Source organism: Ovis aries, chromosome 3, assembly GCF_016772045.2.
Source record: "Ovis aries strain OAR_USU_Benz2616 breed Rambouillet chromosome 3, ARS-UI_Ramb_v3.0, whole genome shotgun sequence".
NCBI lineage: Eukaryota > Metazoa > Chordata > Mammalia > Artiodactyla > Bovidae > Ovis > Ovis aries.
In genome coordinates this window covers 104,727,254-104,749,413 of record NC_056056.1, presented here as the reverse complement: position 1 = coordinate 104,749,413, position 22,160 = coordinate 104,727,254, and the positions used below count along the sequence as shown (strand labels likewise).

The 22,160-nt window shown below is 45.5% G+C and overlaps 1 protein-coding gene across 8 annotated transcripts in view; it reads left to right on the top strand.

Annotated features, from left to right (window-relative positions):
- NPHP1 (nephrocystin 1) overlaps window positions 1–22,160 on the top strand; it is a 68,049-nt gene that overhangs the window by 34,824 nt on the left and 11,065 nt on the right. For 7 of the 8 annotated variants that reach the window (XM_060413980.1, XM_012173874.5, XM_004006181.6 and 4 more), the window contains 5 exons: window positions 6,994–7,068; window positions 9,930–10,040; window positions 11,392–11,474; window positions 13,725–13,801; window positions 15,011–15,110. In XM_060413980.1, coding sequence (XP_060269963.1) covers window positions 6,994–7,068; window positions 9,930–10,040; window positions 11,392–11,474; window positions 13,725–13,801; window positions 15,011–15,110 — 446 coding nt within the window. The remainder of the gene's footprint in view (window positions 1–6,993; window positions 7,069–9,929; window positions 10,041–11,391; window positions 11,475–13,724; window positions 13,802–15,010; window positions 15,111–22,160) is intronic. The other variant, XM_012173875.5, reaches the window with a different exon arrangement.

The window sequence follows — 22,160 nt, the reverse complement described above, 5'->3', positions numbered from 1 at the left end:
TGCGGGGCGTCAGGCGTGAAGCCGGGTCTCTGACTCCCAGGTCTGGGGGGATGGCGGGGACCCGCCATGAGGTAGAGAGCAGTGATCGCAGGCCAGGTGTGGAGGAGTTCTTGGGTAACTTGGTCCCTGCTGAGTATACTTACTTAAAAAAAAAAAAACTTTTATTTTGTATTGGGGTATAGCCAATTAACACACAATGCTGTGATAGTGTTAGGTGAACAGCGAAAGGACTCAGCCATGCACAGACATGTATCCATTCTCCCCCAAACCCCCTTTCCATCAGGCTGCCTAGGACATTGAGCAGAGCTCCCTGGGCTGTACCGCGGGTCCTTGTTGGTGATCCATTCTAAATACAGCAGGGTGCACATGTACCTTCCAAACTCCCTAACCATCCCCTCCCCCGCCCTTCCCCCAGCAGCCACAGCTCGTTCTCGAAGTCTGTGAGTCTGTTTCTGTCTTGTAAGTTCATTTGTATGATTCTTTTCAGATTCCACATAGGATGGATGTCACACACTTCTCCCTCTCTCTGACTTCCTTCCCTCAGTGTGACACTCTCGGTCCGTCCATGTTGCGGCAAACGGCATTGTTTCATTCCTTTCTGATGGTTGAGTAATATTCCATTGTGTATATATATCACATCTTCCTTATTCATTTCCCTGTGGCTCCCCAGTAAATAATCTGCCCGCAATACAGGAAATGCAGGAGGACTGGGTTCAATCCCTGGGCTGGGAAGATCCCCTGGAGGAGGGCATGGCCACCCACTCTGGTATTCTTGCCAGGAAAGTCCCGTGGACAGAGGAGCCTGGGGGCTGCGGTCCCCGGGGCTACGGACAGCAGGCCGTAACTGAGAGACAGCACTGCCGTGGGCATCTGGTTGCTCCCGTGTCCTGGCTATTGCAGACAGCGCTGCAGTGAGCACTGGGGTGCACACGCCTTTTCAGATCATGTTTTTCTCTGGATATATCCCAGGGGTGGGATTGCAGGGCCATATGGTAGCTCTGTTTTTAGTTTTGAGGAACCTCTATTATGGCAGAAAGTGAAGAGGAACTAAAAGCCTCTTGATGAAAGTGAAAGCGGAGAGTGAGAAAGTTGGCTTAAAGCTCAACATTCAGAAAACGAAGATCATGGCATCTGGTCCCATCACTTCATGGGAAATAAATGGGAAACAGTGGAAACAGGGTCAGACTTTATTTTGGGGGGCTCCAAAATCACTGCAGATGGTGACTGCAGCCATGAAATTAAAAGACACTTACTGCTTGGAAGAAAAGTTATGACCAACCTAGATAGCATATTCAAAAGCAGAGACATTACTTTGCCAACAAAGGTCCATCTCGTCAAGGCTATGGTTTTTCCTGTGGTCATGGATGGATGTGAGAGTTGGACTGTGAAGAAAGCTGAGTGCTGAAGAATTGATGCTTTTGAACTGTGATTTTGGAGAAGAGTCTTGAGAGTCCCTTGGACTGCAAGGAGGTCCAGCCAGTCCATTCTGAAGGAGTTTAGCGGGATTTCTTTGGAGGGAATGATGCAGAAGCTGAAACTCCAGTACTTTGGCCACCTCATGCGAAGAGTTGACTCATTGGAAAAGACTCTGATGCTTAGAGGGATTGGGGGCAGGAGGAGAAGGGGACGACAGAGGATGAGATGGCTGGATAGCATCATTGACTCGATGGACATGGATTTGTGTGGATTCCTGGAGTTGGTGATGGACAGGGAGGCCTGGCGTGCTGCGATTCATGGGGTCGCAAAAAGTCGGACACGACTGAGTGACTGAACTGAACTGATACTGTTTTCCATAGTGGCTGCACCAACTTACATTTCCACCAACTGTGTAGGAGGTTCCCTTCTCTCCACACTTTCTCCAGCATTTATTGGGCTTCCTAGGCAACGCAGTGGTAAAAAATCCACCTGTCAATGCAGGAGACTCAAGAGACGTGGGTTGGATCCCTGGGTGTGGAAAATCCCCTGGAGTAGGTAGGGCATGGCAACCCATCCAGTATTCTTACCTGGGAAATCCCATGGATAGAGGAGCCTGGGGGGCCCCAGTCCAAGGGGCTGCAGAGAGTCAGACACGAGCACACACACCTCAGCTAAGAGTATATTCACTCACAGCAGGAGGAAAGCGCCTTTGCTTCATCTGAACCACACAAAACCACTGCCATGAGGAACCACTAGGTGTCATCAGTGTTCAAGAAGAGATGAACCACTTTCTTCTAAGATCTGGTTCCAAACTTTTTGCTCACTCTCTCGCTGTTCTTACACATGACAACATAAAATAAAGACTGGAATTTTATTTTGACTAATATATCAAAATCATAGAAGTTATTTTATATAAAAATAATAGAGGTTGGTTTATGAAGTGAATTTATGTCAAATTTTCCAAATCATGGAGTTATAGAACGTATTTAATAGTTACATGCTCATTCTATTTATTTGGGCTTCCCTGGCAGCTGGTAAAGAATTTGTCTCCAATGTGGGAGACCCAGGTTTTATTCCTGGGTTGGGAAGATCCCCTGGGGAAGGGAATGGCTACACACTTCAGTATTCTTGCCTGGAGAATCTATTTACTTAAGAATACTTCTTTAGTAAATTTAAGCCAAGTCACAAATAGAAAGCACTGCTTCCAATAATGACTGAATAAGCTCCTCTCCAAATAACTAACCTAGTGAGAACAGCTGTAAATTTTGGGTAATATACAAAACGCCACTCCCTCAAGTCTCTGACAAGCATCCCAAAGCAGGTGGATCCTGGAGGGGAATCTTAACTCTCGAGCCTGCTGTTTTATTTTTTCCCTTCCTTCCCTTTCTTTTTCATTCCTCTGTTTTCTTTTTTCTGTCTTCCTGTGTGTTAAACATTTTTTTTAGAACTCCATTCTGAAGTGCCTGCGGTGTTATTGAGTGGCTCTCTTTGTACAGCTTTTTCAGTAGTTGAACTAAAATAAGTAGGTATTATTTTATATCTACATAACTTCCCCCAGTCTCCTTGTCAACATCCCAGTTCAAGTGATCAGGAGAAACTTTAACCCTCTCACTGCTTTATAATTATCTTAAGAATTTCCTCTGCATACATTGAGAACCGCATCACACAGTATGATAATTTTGCCTCAACCACTAAGCTTTTCCCCAGTTGCAGAGAGCAGGGGCTACTCTAGTTGCCACGTGCGGGCTTCTCGTCTCTGTGGCTTCTTTGGTTGCAGAGCACAGACTCTCGGCTGCGGGGGCCTCAGCAGTTTCCGCACGGGGGCACAGTAGTCTCGGCCCCCGGCCTCTGAAGTCAGGCTCAGGAGCTGTGGCACGTGGGCTTAGTGGGATTTTCCGGGATCAGGGATTGAACCGTGTCTCCTGCTTTGGCAGGCAGATTCTTTACCGCTGAGCCGCTAGGGAAGCCCTACCCTTGTTTCTACTCTTTCCATTGTTCTTCCTTCCTTCCTTCCTGATACTCAGAGATTCCTTCTGCTCCCACGTTCTTTTCTATTTAGAGAACTTCCTTTAACCATTCTTTTAGGGTAGGTCTGCTGGCTATAGATTCCCCTAGTTTTCCTTTATCTGAGAAAGCCTGCTTTCCCTTTCTTCATGGTGGGTATGTTCACTAGATATAGAACTCTAGGTTGGCAGTTCTTTTCTTTAAGCACTTAAAAAATACTGTTCCGCTTCATTGGAGTTGACTTTACCCTTAGGGGTGAATCTAAGTGGTGTTCCTCTCTCACTGCTTTCAGGATATTGTGTTTAGTTTCTAGAAGTTTATATACTTTGTCATGGGTTTCTTGGACTTACGCTGTTTCAGGTTTTCTCAGCTATGACCATTTCCTTTCCCTCTATTCTGTTCGGTTGTTCAGACTGTAATTTCTGTTTGCCTGTCTTCAAGCTCACTGATTCTTTTCCCTCTTTTCTATTCTGTGGCTGAGTCTATTTAGTGACTTGTGTAGGTGTGTGTGTGTGTCTGTTTTCAGACTTGGGGTTCTCTGGTGGCTCAGACAGTTAAGAATCTACCTGCAATACAGGAGACCCAGGTTCAATCCCTGGGTCAGAAGATCCCCTGGAGAAGGAAATGGCAATGCACTCCAGTATTCTTGTCTGGAAAATCCCGTGGACAGAGCAGCCTGCTGGCTGAGTCACTAACACTTCCACTTTCATTGTATTTTTCAGTTCTAGAATTTCCATTAGGGTCCTCTTTTTCTTTTTTCTTTTTGTTAAAATTTCCTTATTTCTTTCTTGAAACTCCATATTTCTTTCTATATTTTAAATTTATTTTAAGCACCTCCATAGTTGTTTATTGAAGTATTTTTAGATGACTGCTTTAAAATGCTTTTCAAATAATTCCAACATCAGTCATCTTAGTGTTGGTATCTTTTTTTTTAACTTTTAACTTTATATTGGAATATAGCTGATTAACCACGTTGTGATGGTTTCAGGTGGATAGCAAAGGGACTCAGCCATGCATACACACGTATCCATTCTCCCCCAAACGCCCCTCCCATGCAGGCTGCCACAAGACACTGAGCAGAGTTAGTGTTGTTATCTTTTGGTTCTTTTCTCACTTAAGTTGAGATTTTCCTGGTATTTGGTGTAATGAATGATTTTTTCTTTAACAGTTGTATCCTAGACATTTGAGAGCGGGGAGTCTGGATCTTGATGAGTTTTGCCCCTATTGTAGCGCACACAGTGACGCCACTCCTGCCAGGTGAGAGCGAGGCCGCCTCCGGGCCTCTGCACACACCTCTGGGGAAAGGCGTGTCTCCTTACATGGGGACCCTGATGAGGCTCAGGCTCCTCTGTAGGCCTCCAGTGACAGCACTTGCCGTGTCATTGCTTAGGACCTATGGTCCCTAGCCAGCCCACTTTCCTTTCCCCACTCTGGACATTACAAGAGGATAAAAATAAGGTTTCTGAATTTCACTGTATTAAATTTTCCATCGAAAAGAGAACTATGAACAGATAATGAACTCTATGCTATGCATGTTAACATATTTAGATAAAAGTTTACTTATGTCTGCAAGTTTGTAGTGTATCAAAAACTGAGATGAATTGATGGATGGCTAGGTGGTATATGTGATAAAGCAAGCGAAGTAAAATGCTGATGGCAGAATCTAGGTGATGAGCTTCGGGTGTACTGTAAGTTTCTTTTAACTTGTCTGGTATATTTGACATGTTTTATAATCAACCATCATTGTATGTTTCATCCTTAAACAGTGATTGAAAAGCCTTAAGAACTCAGTAAGAAATAATACATCAACAAACTATATACCTATTTTGCCAATAATTAGAGAAATAGAAAACAAATCTAAATCTCACATTTAGACTCTTATCTTTGAACATTATACTTCCAATTTGCTTATTCTTTTTCCTTTTACATGCATTTTATACTACAATCTGACTTTTATTGAAATTAGCAATATTTGTTAAATTAGGAACTATTTCAAATACATAGAAACATGCAGGAAAAAAAAAAAAGCTATCCATGGCCTTGTCACCTAGTTCTTTTGAAGCCTCTAAGATTGCAGTATGTAAATTTCTAGGCTTGCTACTTAGCTGTAATTATTCTCATAAATCTAAAATCAGTCTGTATTTCTGTATTCCTCACTAACACACCAAGATACTCACATGCTTTAACTCCCCACTGCCCCATCTTATTATCATTGCACATAAAATGCTCCCATTGGCCATATTTCTTGAAAGGTCAGTTATACCTAAAGTTTCTCCTAATTTTCTGGTTAATCTCTCTCAGATATTAAGCATTTCACTTAGTACCGTTGATTATTAATGCAGAAGTCTGAGTCTGAATTCGTCAGTTCTTTTGTTGTTTTATAGGTGCTGTGACACTAGGCTTTGTTAATCACTGTTCCCCTGCCCCCGAGCACACTTCTTACCCTCCTCCTCAGCTTTTACTTTGTGGTGCTCCTCAGCGCCAGGCAGATTTGTTCACTTTTCGTGAGTCTGTTTGGTTATTTCTCTTGCCAGTTCCATGAACAAGCGATACTTGTCGGTTGTGTTCACTGCTGTATATTCCCAGTGCCTAGAACAGTACTGGTTTACAAAAATCTCAATTCTATGTTACATGAACAAACAAATGGGTATTTCAAAGGGATAATGAAGTGCCCGAGGATTATGGCGAAGCTTGGAGCAGACGGGACCGCTCACGAGGCTGCTTGTGTATGTTTCTGTATAAGGATATGTTTGAAATAGCACTATTAACGTAATGAGGTGTGTAGCGGCTTAGTGTGATTAACTGTGGGCTTAGTTCCTTCAGCTGGTAAAGAATCTGCCTGCAATGCAGGAGACCCCGGTTCAGTTCCCGGGTTGGGAGGGAATTGGTTCTTCCGCTGGAGAACAGATAGGCCACCCACTCTAGTATTCTCGGGCCTCGCTGGTGGCTCAGATGGTAAGGAATCCGCCTGCAGTGAGGGAGACCTGGGTTTGATCCCTGGGTTGGGAAAATCCCCTGGAGAAGGAAATGGCAACCTACTCCAGTGTTCTTGCCTGAGAATCCCATGGACAGAGGAGCCTCCTGGGCTACAGTCCATGGGGTTGCAAAGAGTCAGACACGACTGAGCGACTAACCCAAGTTTGCTCCTCAAGGAAGCCCTGCCAGGCTCACCTTCTTCCATGCTTCTCCCTTGTCTCCCTCCACTGGGCCCCTGCCCCGCCCGGTCACCCAGCTCTTCAGCCCAACATATTCCTTTTTGTGAAGATGTGGGATGGTCTCAGCGATGGGACACTTAGGGCACAGCCCATGGGGCCACACTTCAGCTTGCCGGTTACCCAAGGCCCTGTGGACCCACCCACACCCCATCCCATTCCAGGAGCATTCACATGCTCCCTTTTGTTAATCATTTAAAAAGTTATGTATGTAGCTGATATAAAAAGAAAAAAAAAAGAAATGCAGAATCGCCCGAAGGAGAAAGATGCCCACCTTTCCCTCTGCTCCGCTGTTCACTGATGGAGCATGGAGGTGGCGAAGTTCCAACAGTGTGATTCCAAATGGGAAATCTCATTTCAGGTTCTGAGCAACATTCACACAGTCAGGGCCACGTGGCAACCTAAGAAGCCCCAAACATGGACCTTTTCTCCCCAGGTAAGGAATCTGCTGAGTGAATTGAGTGAAACATGAGTTTTTTACCCATTAAGTATTATTAAGTATTATGCAATTCGTTTCTAAGGTAAGATTATCAACATGTATTTGGTAATGCACTTTGGTGTATTTGGTGTTGCTAGAGAAGACTCTTGGGAGTCCCTTGGACAGCAAGGAGATCAAACCAGCCAATCCTAAAGGAAATCACCCCTGAATATTCATTGGAAGGACTGATGCTGAAATTAAAGCTCTAGCACTTTGGCCACCTGATGCGAAGAGCTGACTCTTGGAAAAGACCCTGCTGCTGGGGGCAGGAGGAGAAGGAGGTGGCAGAGGATAAGACGGTTGCATGGCATCAATGACTCAATGGAAGGAGGTGGCAGAGGATAAGACGGTTGCATGGCATCACTGACTCAATGGAAGGAGGTGGCAGAGGATAAGACGGTTGCATGGCATCACTGACTCAATGGACATGAGTTTGAGCAAACTCCAGGAGATAGTGAAGAACAGGGAAACCTGGCGTGCTGCCTTTCATGGGGTTGCAAAGAGCAGGACACAACTGAGTGACTGAAAAGAACAACAGATTCCTGAAATTACGTGTTTTTATCTAGCACAGAATATATGGTGCCAGGCTTGAACCTTTAGATTATTTAATGTTCTCGGAGGACTTTGATAAAAATCACTCAAGTTTCTGCCTCACCAAAGTTACCATGCCTATGAATCATCTCATTCAGTGAATCACAAGGTTCAATTTTAGAAAATTCTGTCTGATGGAAAATGAAAACAAAAAGAAAAACCTTAAAAGGGACTCTTAACATTTCTTAAGAAGTGTTTTTTTTTTTTTTTTTTTTTAAATGCAGTCTCCAGCTGTGCTCAGGAGAGCTGTGCTTTCTTCAAATAAACTCATGGGCTAGGGAGCCGATCATCCCTTGACATCCAGGGACTGTCAAGATTGAAACAAACAAAGACAGGAATGAGGTTAAGTGGCTTCAAGCCACTGAGTCAGTGTCATATAGATGCCGGGGAGATGAAGTTGCCTTTATGTTCTTTTAATAATATTAGTTGTCTATAGCTCTGTTTACTTTTTTCCACCTCCAGTTTCATTGCTTCCTTCCCACGGTTCACTCCCTTGTGTCACTGACCCCAAGAACCCTTCATTAAACTTCTCCTGTTGCATCAAGAGATCTCACAGCAAGGCAGAGGCTCACCACGTGGGCACAGCACGGGGAGGAGCCCGGCCACCTCGCCTGTGGGCTGCACAGGTCCACACTTGTCCACAGCACCACCACCCCCAAGTCCAGTGGGATCTTTTTTTTAAGCGTGAGCCACTTTAAAGTCTTTATTGAGTTTGTGACAGCATCGCTTCTGGCTTTTGTTTTGGTTTCTCGTCGAGAGGCATGTGGATCTGAGCTCCCCCACCGAGGAGTAAACCCACACCCCCTGCATGGGAAGGTGAAGTCTTAACCCTCTGCACCACCAGAGAAGTCCTCCAGTTTGGTCTTTTAAGCATCCTTCCGCATTCATTTTGGCCCAACAACTTTTCTAATGTTCTCCTGGATATAAAGATGAACTGATGGAAGGGATAACTAGTATGTATAGGTTCCTTTGTGAGTGAAATTAACCGTCTGTCGTTTAGGTGTGAGGCATGCTTCCTGGACACTGTGGGAGCTTCTGTGTTGGTGCAGAAGAGACTGACACATACACAGCACCAATATCCTCTGTGTGTGGAGCTCTGACCGTGTGCTGGGCTCCGAGGCAGCCGCTAGGTGCGTCTTCCCATTGAATCCTTAGAGCCGCTCCGTGCCGTGGGTGCTATTGGCAGCTATGACATAGGCAGAGTGTAATGGTTGTGGGGCTCCTGGTACTGTGGAACCATGGAGAAGCAGGCTTTACAGAAGAGAAACTGATCTTGTAGGATGTGTGGATTTTATCGGCAAGGAAGAGGGATGTTGTGGTCCAGGGAGAGTGAAAGGAAAGGAAAATTCCCGAGGCCTGCCTCAGGGAAGCTGGGCACGTGTGTATAGAGGTTATAATTTTAGTCCTGTTTGCAAAGGACAGTGGTTAATAGAAATATCTCATCAGGAACTTGCCTGATGGTCCAGTGGTTAGAACTCCAAGCTTCCACTGCAAGGGGCACAGGTTTGACCCCTGGTTGGGGGTCTAAGGTCCCGCGTGCCATGCAGTATGCCCCCTCCCCTCCAAAAATCTTGCCGCGTATCACACTGTGTTTGTAGCACCTCCGAAGACCTCGGGACAGCTTCTCTAAGCAAAGGGTAAGTGAACGGAAAGGTAGTTTTCTTTAGCACAAAAATTACATTTTAAAATTTCAAACCTTTGGTATAGATGAGTCTGATCCATCTGCTTTTTGTTTCCTTTAAAAGACCTTGAGGACTTCGCTGATGGTCCAGTGGTTGAGATTTGGCCTTGCAATGCGGGGGCTGTGGGTTCAATCCCTGGTCAGGGAGCTAGGACCCCACAGGTCTCGCAACCAGAGAAGCAAAACAGAAAACATAAGCTATACTGTAACAAATTCAATAAAGACTTTCAAAGTGGTCTACATTTTTTAAAGATCTTACAAGAAAAAAGACCTTTATGATGGTGCAGATGATAGAGCTGAACTGTCCTGCCATTTTAAAAAAGTTTATTTTATTGAAGTGCAGTTGATTTACAGTGTGTACTGGTTACTGCTGTACAGCAGAGCGACGAGGCTACACATGTATGTTCAGTCTTTCTCACACTCTTTCCCGTTGTGCTTTATCACAGGGCAGTGACTCGGGCGCCCTGCCCGACAGCAGGACCTCGGTGTTTCTCCCCGCTCCGTTCTCCTTGTTTCTTAGTAACCTCCGTTTTCTGCTTTGTTTCAGGTTACTGGCATCTTGCCCTGCCTGCTTGATGGCGACTGTTTCATCAGATCCAATTCTTCCTCTCCAGATCTTGGGATATTATTTGAACTTGGAATTTCTTATATTCGCAATGTATGTCACTTGAAAGATAAAGCTTTCTGATTATCAGTCAAAAGGGAAGTTTTTTTCTAAATGTCTGTTCTTAGTAACAATAATTGAGACTTTTCTGTGTAATAGAATATTAACCTCTTGAGGAACGGGAATGGCAGTGATTCTAATTTTTTTTTTTATGATGTGGCTTTTTCAGCAGCGTTTAAAGCAAGTCTTTGTATTTTTAGCTGGAGTGAACTCCAGTGCTTTGTAAGAATGAAGATTTGAGGAAGATGGGACTTTACAGGAAGTGATAGATGCTCAGTGGCTTTCCAGCACAGAGCTGTACCTCTGTCCTTGAGGGTCAGAGTGCCCTTAACCTTGTAAATGGGGGTTCTAATAAAAGGACCTGGCAGAGAGGTCATTTTATTAAAGGAACATCGGAAACTTGGATTAACTTACATCATATAAACTCCTGAATCAGTGGATGTGGGTCTGTGGTAACATGTTTCCATATTTTAATAATAGCTTCACAGGTGTGGTATGTGTGCTGGGCTTCATGGCAACCCGGAGAGCCGGCTGTTAAATTCCATTAATGGTGTTACGCTGTCCTTTCATTTCTTTTTTAAAAACTAACTCACTCATTGTTTATTTCTGGTGCTGCGGGCGGGGCTGCTCCTCGTTTGGTGACCGGTCTCTCACTGGGCGGCTCCTCTTGTTGCGGAGCCCGGGCTCAGTAGCTACAGCGCCTGGGCTCAGTGGTGGGGGCGCACGGGCTCAGTTTCTCCGTGGCATATGGAATCTTCCCGGAGCAGGGATCAAACCCATGTCCCCCGCGTTGGCAGACAGGTTCTCGCTGCGCCACCAGGGAGGTCCTGGCCCTTGCATTGCTTTAAGGCACATTCATCCGTGAGTGTTGCTGTGTAGGACAGGAGCGAGGAGCGGGACCCCCAGGTGAATGCACTGGCCTCTGACGACTGATGGGGGCAGGGGGTGAGGTTCTGAGCAGGGAGCCCCTTCAGTGACTCAATTGACTCATTCCATTTCTCACTGAGGCCCAAAGCCTCCTGCTTGCACGTAGCGTTGATGTGATCTGGGATCATTTCCCAGCATATTTGTATCACTCAAGAAGCAACAGCAGCAGTCGTCCTAGCGTCAGGCTTAGGGTTTTTCAGGAGCGACTTAACAAGGTAAGATCTTCACCTGACACCCTGCCTTTACCATCTGCCCTGCAAGTCCAGCGGGCCTCCCCGGCTTTCCCTTTGTTTTCTTGTGAAGAACTTTTTGGTTCTAAAGGCAAATTCTAGTTTTATTCCTTTTAGGAGAACTTGGTATGTGCTTATAGGTTTGACTGATTCAGACATGAAGGTTCATACCCAGTTTTATTTTCTAGTCCACTGGTGAAAGAGGAGAGTTGAGCTGTGGCTGGGTGTTTCTGAAACTTTTTGACGCCACTGGAATTCCTATTCCAGCAAAGTAAGTTGGGTTTACATATTCCCTCCAAGTGGATAATTTTGTGGAAATTCATTTTTTAGAATCTAGACACCTCAGGTTTCCAGAGGTTTCACATTTCAGTAACTTGATGGGAGAGGGCTTCTTAATGTTGATTTTAGTGTTCTTTGGGGGGCTCCCTGGTGGCTCAAGTGGTAAAGAATCTGCCTGCAATGCAGGAGACCCAGGTTCAATCCCTGGGTCGGGAAGATCCCCTGGAGGAGGGCACGGCTACCCACTCCAGTATTCTTGCCTGGGAAATCTCCTGGACAGAGGAGCCTGGCAGGCTACAGTCCACGGTGTTGCAAAAGAGTCAGACATGACTGAGCGACTACCACTTTCACTTCCACCTTAATATGACAACAGCGCACGTGATCTCACCCTGGGAGGGGAGAATGGCGCACAGAGCAAAGGTACTTTAAGGATGTTTGCCCCAGTCGTCTGCCGAGAATGCTTCTTCAGCAGTTCCCTGTGGTATTAGCACACTTCACGGTGCCGGGATGGAGCCTGCGTGTACACGCGCTCAGTCCACCTCCGTCCTGTCCGACTCTGCGACCCCGTGGGCGGTGGCCCACCAGGCTCCTCTGTCCGTGGGCTTCTCCAGGCAGGAACATGGAGTGGGTTACCATGCCCTCCTCCAGGGCCTCTTCCTGACTGAGGGTTTGAACCCAAGTCTCCTTCATTGCAGATGAATTCTTTACTGCTGAGCCACCAGGGAAGCCCCAGATAGAGCCTAATTCTCACTAAAGAGTGGGAAAGCTAGGTGAGGGGTCCCCAGGTCTCTGTGACTCCACCTTTCTTCTATAGGTGGTAAGTGGAAATTGTAGCAGCAGCCACTGTAAACAAATTTAAAATTTAAGACCAAAAGCAAATGTTTATAATGTATTTGCAATATATCCAGTATTTAACAGTCACAAGATTATTATCTTTAATATAAGAAGAGCTCTCAAAAACTAAGAAGAGAATCCAAATTTGAAAGTGGGTGCACACACACAAGTCTAAGTCTAGGATATAAACAAGAAACTCACAGAAGGGATGCAGATGGGCAGTCAGTAGGATGATGATGGAGACCCTAGATTTGGAATGATAGAATTCAGGGCCATAGCCTGGACTCTGTCCGTGTAACTGTCAACGGGTGCTTTAATGTCTCCAAGCTTCACTATCCCCCAGTTTTAAAATGGGATTATAATAGTTCCTATCCCAGAGGTTTAATTCAGATAATGCTGCCCCCTTCCTCCTCTACTGACCCCACAGGGGTGGGCGTGACCTTACCACAGAACAGAGGTAAAAATCCTCCTGATGGCACTCTGGTGGGAGGGGGCGGGCACCTATCACCCCTCACCCCCTAACCCAGTACTGCCTGTAGATGTAGAAGCCCAGGCTTCCTGTGGGCTTTTTGTTTTTCTGTTTTTAATAATGTTCAGGGTTTTTAGTTGTGCTTACTGGGAGGGAAAAGTGCATCTATCCAATCTTTCTTAAAGTCTTAAACTATTTTTTTTAATGAGATGGAGGCCTGGGTATTGATGCAGAAACATCTCCAGTGTGTGTTATTAGCTGAAACCGGCAAGGTGTGGAACCACATGTGTGCTGACCCCCCTTCTTTTCACAGAGCGCTATGCTTGTGTGCCTGTGGAAACTGTTCCTGGAGGTTGTCTCTGGGGACAGAAGTGGGGAGGCGGTGCCACAGGGTTAAAGAAGCAACTTTAGAAGGAAATGTGTGTCAGTTTGAGATTTATTGTGTGTATGAATTTGTTTTAAAATAATTTGTACAGAAAAAGATAGGACAAGGGGCTTACCAAGCTAGGCGGGAAAGGACAGGGAGGGAGTTTTCGGGGTTTTATTGATTGTTTCTATGTCATTTGAAGTTTTTACAACAATCTACATGTTACTTTTGCATTTTAAAAGTAGTATAAATTCATAACAGCTTTATTTCCAATGATGATTCAAAACTTTTGAAAAAGACATTTAAATGGCACAAGTCATTAAAGTCTCAAAATGACATCAGTTAATCTTTCTCACTTTAATGCGGAAAATGTATTTTCTATAGTTCATAGTTAAGAAGGAGACTCAGTTTACTGAGAGGATAACCCTAGGGAAGGATACCAGCTTGCATCCTCATTTACCAGTGAATGAGGCGTAAATAAAATGTCTGTGGATGTGCTTGTGCTGAAATGATGCTCCCCCGCCGCCTCCACTGTGGCAGCGCCGCATGCACACCGTGCTTTTCTTTTGTAGGACTTACAAGCTCTTCTTGAACGGAGGCACCCCCTATGAAAAAGGCGTTGAAGTGGACCCTTCAGTATCCAGGAGAGGTACCACTTTCTTTCTGTTGCTTTCTTCCCTTTCCTTAAAGATTAAACAAGCAGACGATGCATCAGAGAAGACAGCTACAGTCTAAAAAGCCTAACGCTTTTCACCTGAATTCACATTTTTAAACGTATGTCATTTGATATGAAAATCTCAATCTTTCTATTTCCTCGGTAGCACGTGTGAGACTTTAACATGGGAGATTAGGAAGCGTAAGGACCCTGTATTGGTTCCTTTTCATTGAGCACACGGCCTCAGAACTGACGGAACAGGCCAGTTCAGTGATTTCCTATTGCTCGGTCACTGGGATACATGCCAGGCTGCCCTCTAAAAGCACTGAGCGTCTCTCGATGTGTCCATTGACCAGGCGATGTGCTAGATAATGGGAACATGGAGAGTCAGGCAAACATTTATGGTACTTGCCTCTCGGATCTCAGAGCCTGGCAGATCTGAAACTCCCCTCTGGCTCCTCAGACAGCCGTCTCCTTGTTTCATGATTTAGGACATGCAGCAATGCCAGCCCCACCATCTTTGAACAGGAAGGTCCTGGGGTCTGGGATACAGTTAGTTCTGCTTGAAGTCAGAGATGCTTTTTAGACTCCCCTCTCCTCTGTAATCTGGCAGAATGATGCTAAGAATCTGCCGTAGTGGCAGCTCCAGGGGTTGGCCAGTTGGGAACCTTCTGAGGGTCTTTGAAAATGAAAGTGAAAGTGGCTCAGTTATTTCCCACTCTTTGCAACCCCGTGGACTATGCAGTCCATGGAATTCTCCAGGCCAGAGTACTGGAGAGGGTAGGTGTTCCCTTCTCCAGGGGATCTTCCCAACCCAGGGATCAAACCCAGGTCTCCCACATTGTGGGCAGATTCTTTACCAGCTGAGCCACAAGGGAAGCCCAAGAATACTGGAATGGGTAGCCTACCTCTTCTCCAGGGGATCTTCCTGACCCAGGAATCGAACTGGGGTCTCCTGCATTGCAGGCAGATTCTTTACCAGCTGAGCTATCAGGTAAGACCTCTGAAGGTCTTTAGGGCATATCGTACTTCATTAGTTCATTTAGGGTGTATGGGCAGCTGCTGCCTTTCATACAATTCAGTGCTCCTGGTGCTGAAAAAACTTTGTCTTATTTCTATTATAAAATTTTATGTAAAATACTGTTTTATCACATTCACTGCCTAAGCACTAAGTTTTGATATTTATTTTTTCTTTTTTAAAAGCACATGGTAGTGTTTTCCATCAGTTGATGACAATGAGGAGGCAGCCTCAACTTCTAGTCAAACTGAGATCTTTGAACAGAAGATCACGGAACACGCTAAGGTTAGTACCCGCTGTTACCTGTCTGGCGAACTTGGGCTCATTCAGAATTTATGGACCTTCTCTGCTTCCAGCTTCTCTTCCTGCTCAGTCACTGTTTGTTAGTTAGTTTGTTTGTTTGTTTGTTTTCCCCTCACTGATTCTTCAGCCAAGGATCAGTAGGGAAATGGAATAATAATACGTTTCAGATTAACTTACTCTTCAGTTTACCAGTTAGTACAAATGGTAGACGTGGTCCAAAGTAGTACAGAAGCTTTTGACTAAGCAGGGCTTATCATCCATGATCCTTCCCTTAGGGAACTTTGGGGAACTTTCTTAAAAAAATCATCATGAATTTTTTTTTTTGGCCACACCACATGGCTCGTGGGATCATAGTTCCCAGACCCGGGATTGAACTCGTGGCCTCAGCAGTGAGAGCTCAGAGTCCTAACGACTGGATTGCCAGGAAATTCCCTGGGGAACTTTTTTAAATGTCAGGTCTATTGAGGTCTGATTCACACGCAAGTAACATTTGCCCCTCTTACTTTAAGTTCTTTGAGTCGTGACAAGTGTATACAGTCGTGTAGCTAGCAGACAACCAAGATAACGACTGCTTCTGTCACTCGGAAGAGTGATCTCACGCCCCTTTGTAATCAGATCTCTGGCTCTGGTCTCAGGCAACAGGCGATCAGTTTTCTTCTCCCAGTTCTACCGTTTCCGGAATGGTCTGCTAATGGCGTCACACAAGGTACAGCCTTTTGAGTCTGGCTTCCTCATTTAGCATAGCATAACGGAGATGCAGCCCTGCAGTTGCATGTGTTAGCGTGTGCCTGCGTGCTCAGTCGCCAAGTCGTGTCTGACTCAGGTGACCCCATGGACTAGCCCACCGGGCTCCTCTGTCCATGGGGTTTTCCAGGCGAGAATACTGCAGTGGGGTGCCATTGCCTTCTCCAGGGGATCTTGGAGATCCCCGGGGATCAAACCCAGTCTCCTGCATTGACAGGATTCTTTACCACTGAGCCACCTGGGAAGCCCCATGTGTCAGTGGTTTGTTCCTTTTTGTTCTAACTAGGATTCCACTTGGTGGATATACACAGTGTGTTTATTTATTCACCAGTTCGGAGCCATTTGGGTTGTTTCTAGGTTTGGGCAATCATGAACAAAGCTGCTCTAAATATTTGCATAAGAGTTTTTGTGTGTGTGTGGACTTATATCTTCCTTTCTTGTGAGACTACTGGATCATCTGGCCTTTGCTTAACTTGATGAGAAATTGCCAAACTGTTTTCCAATATGACCAGGCTATTCTATACTCTCTCCAGCAACGTATGAGAGTTCCAATTACTCCAGTATTCTTGACAGCCTTTGGTATGATTGGTTTTTTTCTGTTTTGCCCATTTTAATGAGTGATCAGTGGTATCTCATGGTGGTTCTAGTTTGCATCTTCCTTAGGGAGCTTTTACATGGGTAACATCCCAGGTCTATCCATGTCCAACCCAGGAGTCTCCTGGACAAGCCATTTACCGCCTTTCTCAGGGTCTCAAGGTCTGTGTCTTTTAAATGGACATAATGATATCAAGCCCATCAAGCTCTAACGGGGTTTAAGGAAATGAAAACATATAAAGCATTTGCCTGGTATTTATGGTGAGTGCCTCACAGTAATACACAGTAAGTATCACAATGATTGTTACTCTCATTATCATATGGGCACATGTGTACTCAGTGGATCAATCATATCCATCTCTTTGTGACCCTGTGAACTGTATAGCCCGCCAGGCTCCTCTGTCCATGGGATTTCCCAAGCAAGAATGCTACAGTAGGTTGCCACTGCCTTCTCCAGGGGACCTTCCTGACCCAGGGATCGAACCCGGGTCTGCTGCATCGCTTTACTGTGCGAGCCACCAGGGAAGCCCTAGTTTTGTCATATGTGTGAATAAATGTAAATATCATATGTGCAGATAAATGTAAATATAATAGCAGATAGCAGCGCTGTCACGAGGATGTGCTGTGTAGCAGGTAAGATCAGAGAAATTCACATCGGGCTTTGAAGTTTGGAAGGAGGTGCCATGTGACGATGTGGGGCTGTGGAGGACACAGGGCGCAGGAGGTGGGCAGGAGCGCGTGGCTCGCGAACGGGGGCGGAGGCGGCGGGCAGCCCGCCGGGACGCTGACTGCTGGGGATGCTCAGGCTCAGGGAGACTTGGAGCTCTCTGTGAGTGGTTGCTTTCCTCGCCTGAGATCATGCTCCCAGTTTAAATATCCCTGGCTCTTATCACTAGTACTGAAATGTGTTTTATAATGATAGTGTTAACAGTTCAATCTTTCAACAACCATTAATTGTGTACTCATGGGTAGTATTCACTCTTGGCTGCCCCCCACCCTGCCCGCCTCCCCGGATGTCCATAGAGCCTATAAACTCCCCCTTTCTGGCCAATCTTTTCTTGGACAGTTTTTATTTTTCAAGATAAAAAAAGAAGCAGGAACATAGGAGCGGTCTTTGTAAAAGGAAAGCTAGAATCCTGTTCAGCCTCATTCTTCCTACTTCTTTAACCACCTGCTGCTTTTCTGGTTGATAAGCTTTCCAGAGTCTAAAGCACTTCCAAGCATATCTTTCAAGTACAGCTTTTAATAGTGTTTCTTTGGCTTCAAATACTGGCTTGGAGATATGCTTTACAATCTAGATCAATCTGACTGGGTGAGCAGTGGTCAGATCAATGGGCCCATTCTCCCAAAGCCGCTAATGTTCTTCTGTGTACTGGGTTCTCAAAGGGCCCCCAGCCCTCAGCCCCGACCTCAGGAATAGAGGCCCTTGTTGGTTGCAGAACATAGTAGGCATCCAAAAAATGTTTGTGAAGTTATTTCAAGGTAGAGGTCTTCCTGCCGGTGTAAAAGCTCTGCCCTGCCACCTGTGGTCCCTGGCCTCCCCTTGTTTCATCTCTGTGTGCACGCCACTCTCCTCTCAGAGCCCAGAGAGAGCCCTGAGGACCATCATGAACTGGGCTCCACTTTGAGGATCCAAGGGACACCAAGGGATCAGAGATACCAAGGGAACACTTCATGCAAAGACAGGCTCAATAAAGGACAGAAATGGTATGGACCTAACTGCAGAAGATATTAAGAAGAGGTGGCAAGAATACACAGAAGAACTGTACAAAAAAGATCTTCATGACCCAGATAATCACAATGGTGAGATCACTCACCTAGAGCCAGACATCTTGGAATGTGAAGTCAAGTGGGCCTTAGGAAGCATCACTATGAACAAAGCTAGTGGAGGTGATGGAATTCCAGTTGAGCTATTTCAAATCCTAAAAGATGATGCTGGGACGGTGCTGCACTCAATATGCCAGCAAATTTGGAAAACTCAGCAGTGGCCACAGGACTGGAAAAGGTCAGTTTTCATTCTAATCCCAAAGAAAGGCAATGCCAAAGAATGCTCAAATTGCCACACAATTGCACTCATCTCACACGCTAGTAAAGTAATGCTTAAAATTCTCCAAGCCAGGCTTCAGCAATACATGAACTGTGAACTTCCTGATGTTCAAGCTGGTTTTAGAAAAGGCAAAGGAACTGGAGATCAAATTGCCAACATCTGCTGGATCATGGAAAAAGCAAGAGAGTTCCAGAAAACATCTATTTCTGCTTTATTGACTATGCCAAAGCCTTTGACTGTGTGGATCACAATAAACTGTGGAAAGTCCCGAAAGAGATGGGAATACCAGACCACCTGACCTGCCTCTTGAGAACACTATATGCAGGTCAGGAAGCAACAGTTAGAACTGGACATGAAACAACAGACTGGTTCCAAATAGGAAAAGGAGTACGTCAAGGCTGTATATTGTCACCCTGCTTATTTAACTTATATGCAGAGTACATCATGAGAAACGCTGGGCTGGAAGAAGCACAAGCTGGAATCAAGATTGCTGGGAGAAATATCACTAACCTCAGATATGCAGATGACACCACCCTTATGGCAGAAAGTGAAAAGGAGCTAAAGAGCCTCTTGATGAAAGTGAAAGAGGAGGGTGAAAAAGTTGGCTTAAAGCTCAACATTCAGAAAACGAAGATCATGGCATCCGGCCCCATCACTTTATGGCAAATAGATGGAGAAACAATGGAAACAGTGTCTGTCGGGGTCCAGCCCCGGTGGATCCAGGGTAATTCGAAGGGCAGACGGAATCAGCGTCCTGGGAAAAAACTTATTTAATTACAGATATATAGAGAGATTAGAAACGGATTACGTGGGATACCAATAAAACTCCAAAACAAGGAATTTGCACCATCTACGTTGGGCCACCGGCACCCGCTTGAATATCAGAGGGTGCCCCGCCTTGGGCTCCCTGTCTCATGGATCTTAGAAGCCAGGGCAAGTAAGTAGACGTGGTGAGCACCCACGCTCCAGATGGGAATTCAGCCAGAAGGGGAAAGAAAGAATGACATGGGGGAATCAGTCTTTCCAGAAACTGATCCGATTTCTTTATTTTTTAGGTTTGCTTATATACCCTTTGTTACACATAGAGACAAATGGAAATTTTAAAGTCACAGGGGGGTCAGCAGTCCTGACCTTTATCAAAATCAGGTGCTTCACATAAATGTATGAAAAAAAGGTCTTAGGGGTTTTACATCATCTTCTGGCCATGAGGCCTGCTGATATTTTATGACCCTTTCTTTCTGATAACGGTCAGTTAACCAGAAAACTTATTTTTTCCAGGGGTGTTTTTTCTTAAACCAGGCGCCACCCTCTGAAGGTACCAGATAAAGTTGCATTCCTATAGAGTGAGGGTGTAGTGGGTTACAACTAAGAAAGGAATTTATTTAACCTAAGGTTAACATGATTAATCTTAAAGGTTAATACTTATTTCTCCTATATGCTAGTTATATTCATTATAAGAGCAGGGAATATGGAGATTTAGCAGCAAACATTGGCCCAGTAAATGAAAACCCTTCACCAATGTTCCCCTTAAGATCTATTTCGTCTTAAGATAGTGATAAAGTTACATTTTTACATAGCAAGGACACAGTGATTTATAACAAAGTACAGTGGTCTATAACAAAAGAAAATTCAGTAACTCAAAAAGTCTAGTATTGCTAACATCAAAAACTACTATATTTCCTTTTCTGTATTCCAAATACATTAATATATTCCCAGGTGCCTAAGGATATGGAGGCCTGGCGGCAATCATTGACTCAACAATGAGAAAAGCCCTATGCTAATTAAGATTTTCAAAATACTCCAAACTCTCTATGCTGTTTATGGTTGAGAGGTAGTAAACAATCATGTGCGTAGTGGCAGGAGTATGGATAATCATGTCACACAAACTAGTCTGCCAGCAGAGAGGTTTGACCTGAGACACCCTTGTCACACCCAGGGCAGGGAATATGGAAACTTAGCAGCAATTATTGGCATCACAAATGAAAAACCCTTCACCAATGTAATTCCTAATCAACCCACTATACTAATAATTTCTAACTTCCTAAAAGAATCTGCCTTTAGTAAGTCTAAAACATCTCGTGCCTCTCACGGGTGGGAAGCTGTAAACAATCACATGTGGCCGGACGAACCTGTACAGGCAGGCTAGGTAACCTTCAGAGGAGTTCGTAAGTCGAAACACTCCTGTCACGCCCAGGAATTTTTATTGACTGGAGCTGCAAGTTTACTCCTTCTCCGAGAGAACCGGTGGGGAACAGCCCCCCGTAAAGTCAGAGGTGTAGGTGAGAGCATAAAATAGTAAAGTAGGCACTCTGGTTTTTGGGGGGTAGATGCTCGGGAACAGGGGGTCTCCTGAGGCTCGATCCCGCCTTTGCGTATGCCGAAGCCTCCTTCCTCATGACCTTTGCCATGGGCGGAGTTCCTCACGCTGGCTCCTGGCAAGTGTCAGACTTTACTTTTTTGCACTCCAAAATTACTGCAGATGGTGATTGCAGCATGAAATTAAAAGATGCTTACTCCTTGGAAAAAAAGTTACGACCAACCTAGACTGTATATTAAAAAGCAGAGACATTACTTTGCCAACAAAGGTCCATCTAGTCAAGGCTGTGGTTTTTCCAGTAGTCATGTATGGATGTGAGAGTTGGACTATAAAGAAAGCTGAGCACCGAAGAATTGATGCTTTTGAAGTGTGGTGTTGGAGAAGACTCTTGAGAGTCCCTTGGACTGCAAGGAGATCCAACCAGTCCATCCTAAAGGAAATCAGTCCTGAATATTCATTGGAAGGACTGATGCTGAAGCTTAAATCCAATACTTTGGCCACCTGATGTGAAGAGCTGATTCATTTGAAAAGAGCCTGATTCTGGGAGGGATTGGAGGCAGGAGGAGAAAGGGACAACAGAGGATGAGATGGTTGGATGGCATCACTGGCTCAATGGACATCCGTTTAAGTGAACTCCGGGAGCTGGTGATGGACAGGGAAGCCTGGCGTGCTGTGGTTCAGCATCACAGAGTCAGACACGACTAAGCGGCTGAACTTACTGACTGACTGACTTGCAGGATCCAGAAATGTGCACTCCTTGTAGGGTCCACTGTGGGCCTTGGGACCTGTCAGTAGGACTGTGGCCTCAGGCAGTCTGTCCCAGAGACAGGCCGTGGGCACGGAGAAGCCAGAGGCCCGGGCCTTGCTGCAGAGCCATGGGCTGTGGTGCAAGGGCTGTGCTGTGGGTTCAAGGTGAGAGGCTGGGTTCAGGTGCGCCCTGGAGGTGGACCTTGAGGTGGGGCTAACCCTGCTCAGTCTCCTCTCCCTGACCTGCCTCTCATAGTGGGTGGAAAAAGAAGGCATTAATGTTACCAACGGGGCTTCCCCAGTGGCTGAGCGGTAAAGAATCCGCCTGCCAGGCAGGAGATGCTGGAGATGTGGATTCTGTCCCTGGCTGGGGAAGATGCCCTGGAGGAGGGCATGGCAACCCACTGCAGTATTCTTGCTTGGAAAATTCCGTGAACAGAGGAGCCTGACGGAGTCCATGGGTTTGCAAAGAGACACACACACACACACGCACGCACTGCCAATAGCCAACCTCCTTCTCTGCTCCAAAAGTCTACCCCACCTCTGTCCCCACTCCCCGGTGCTTAAGAACTCCATCTTTTGA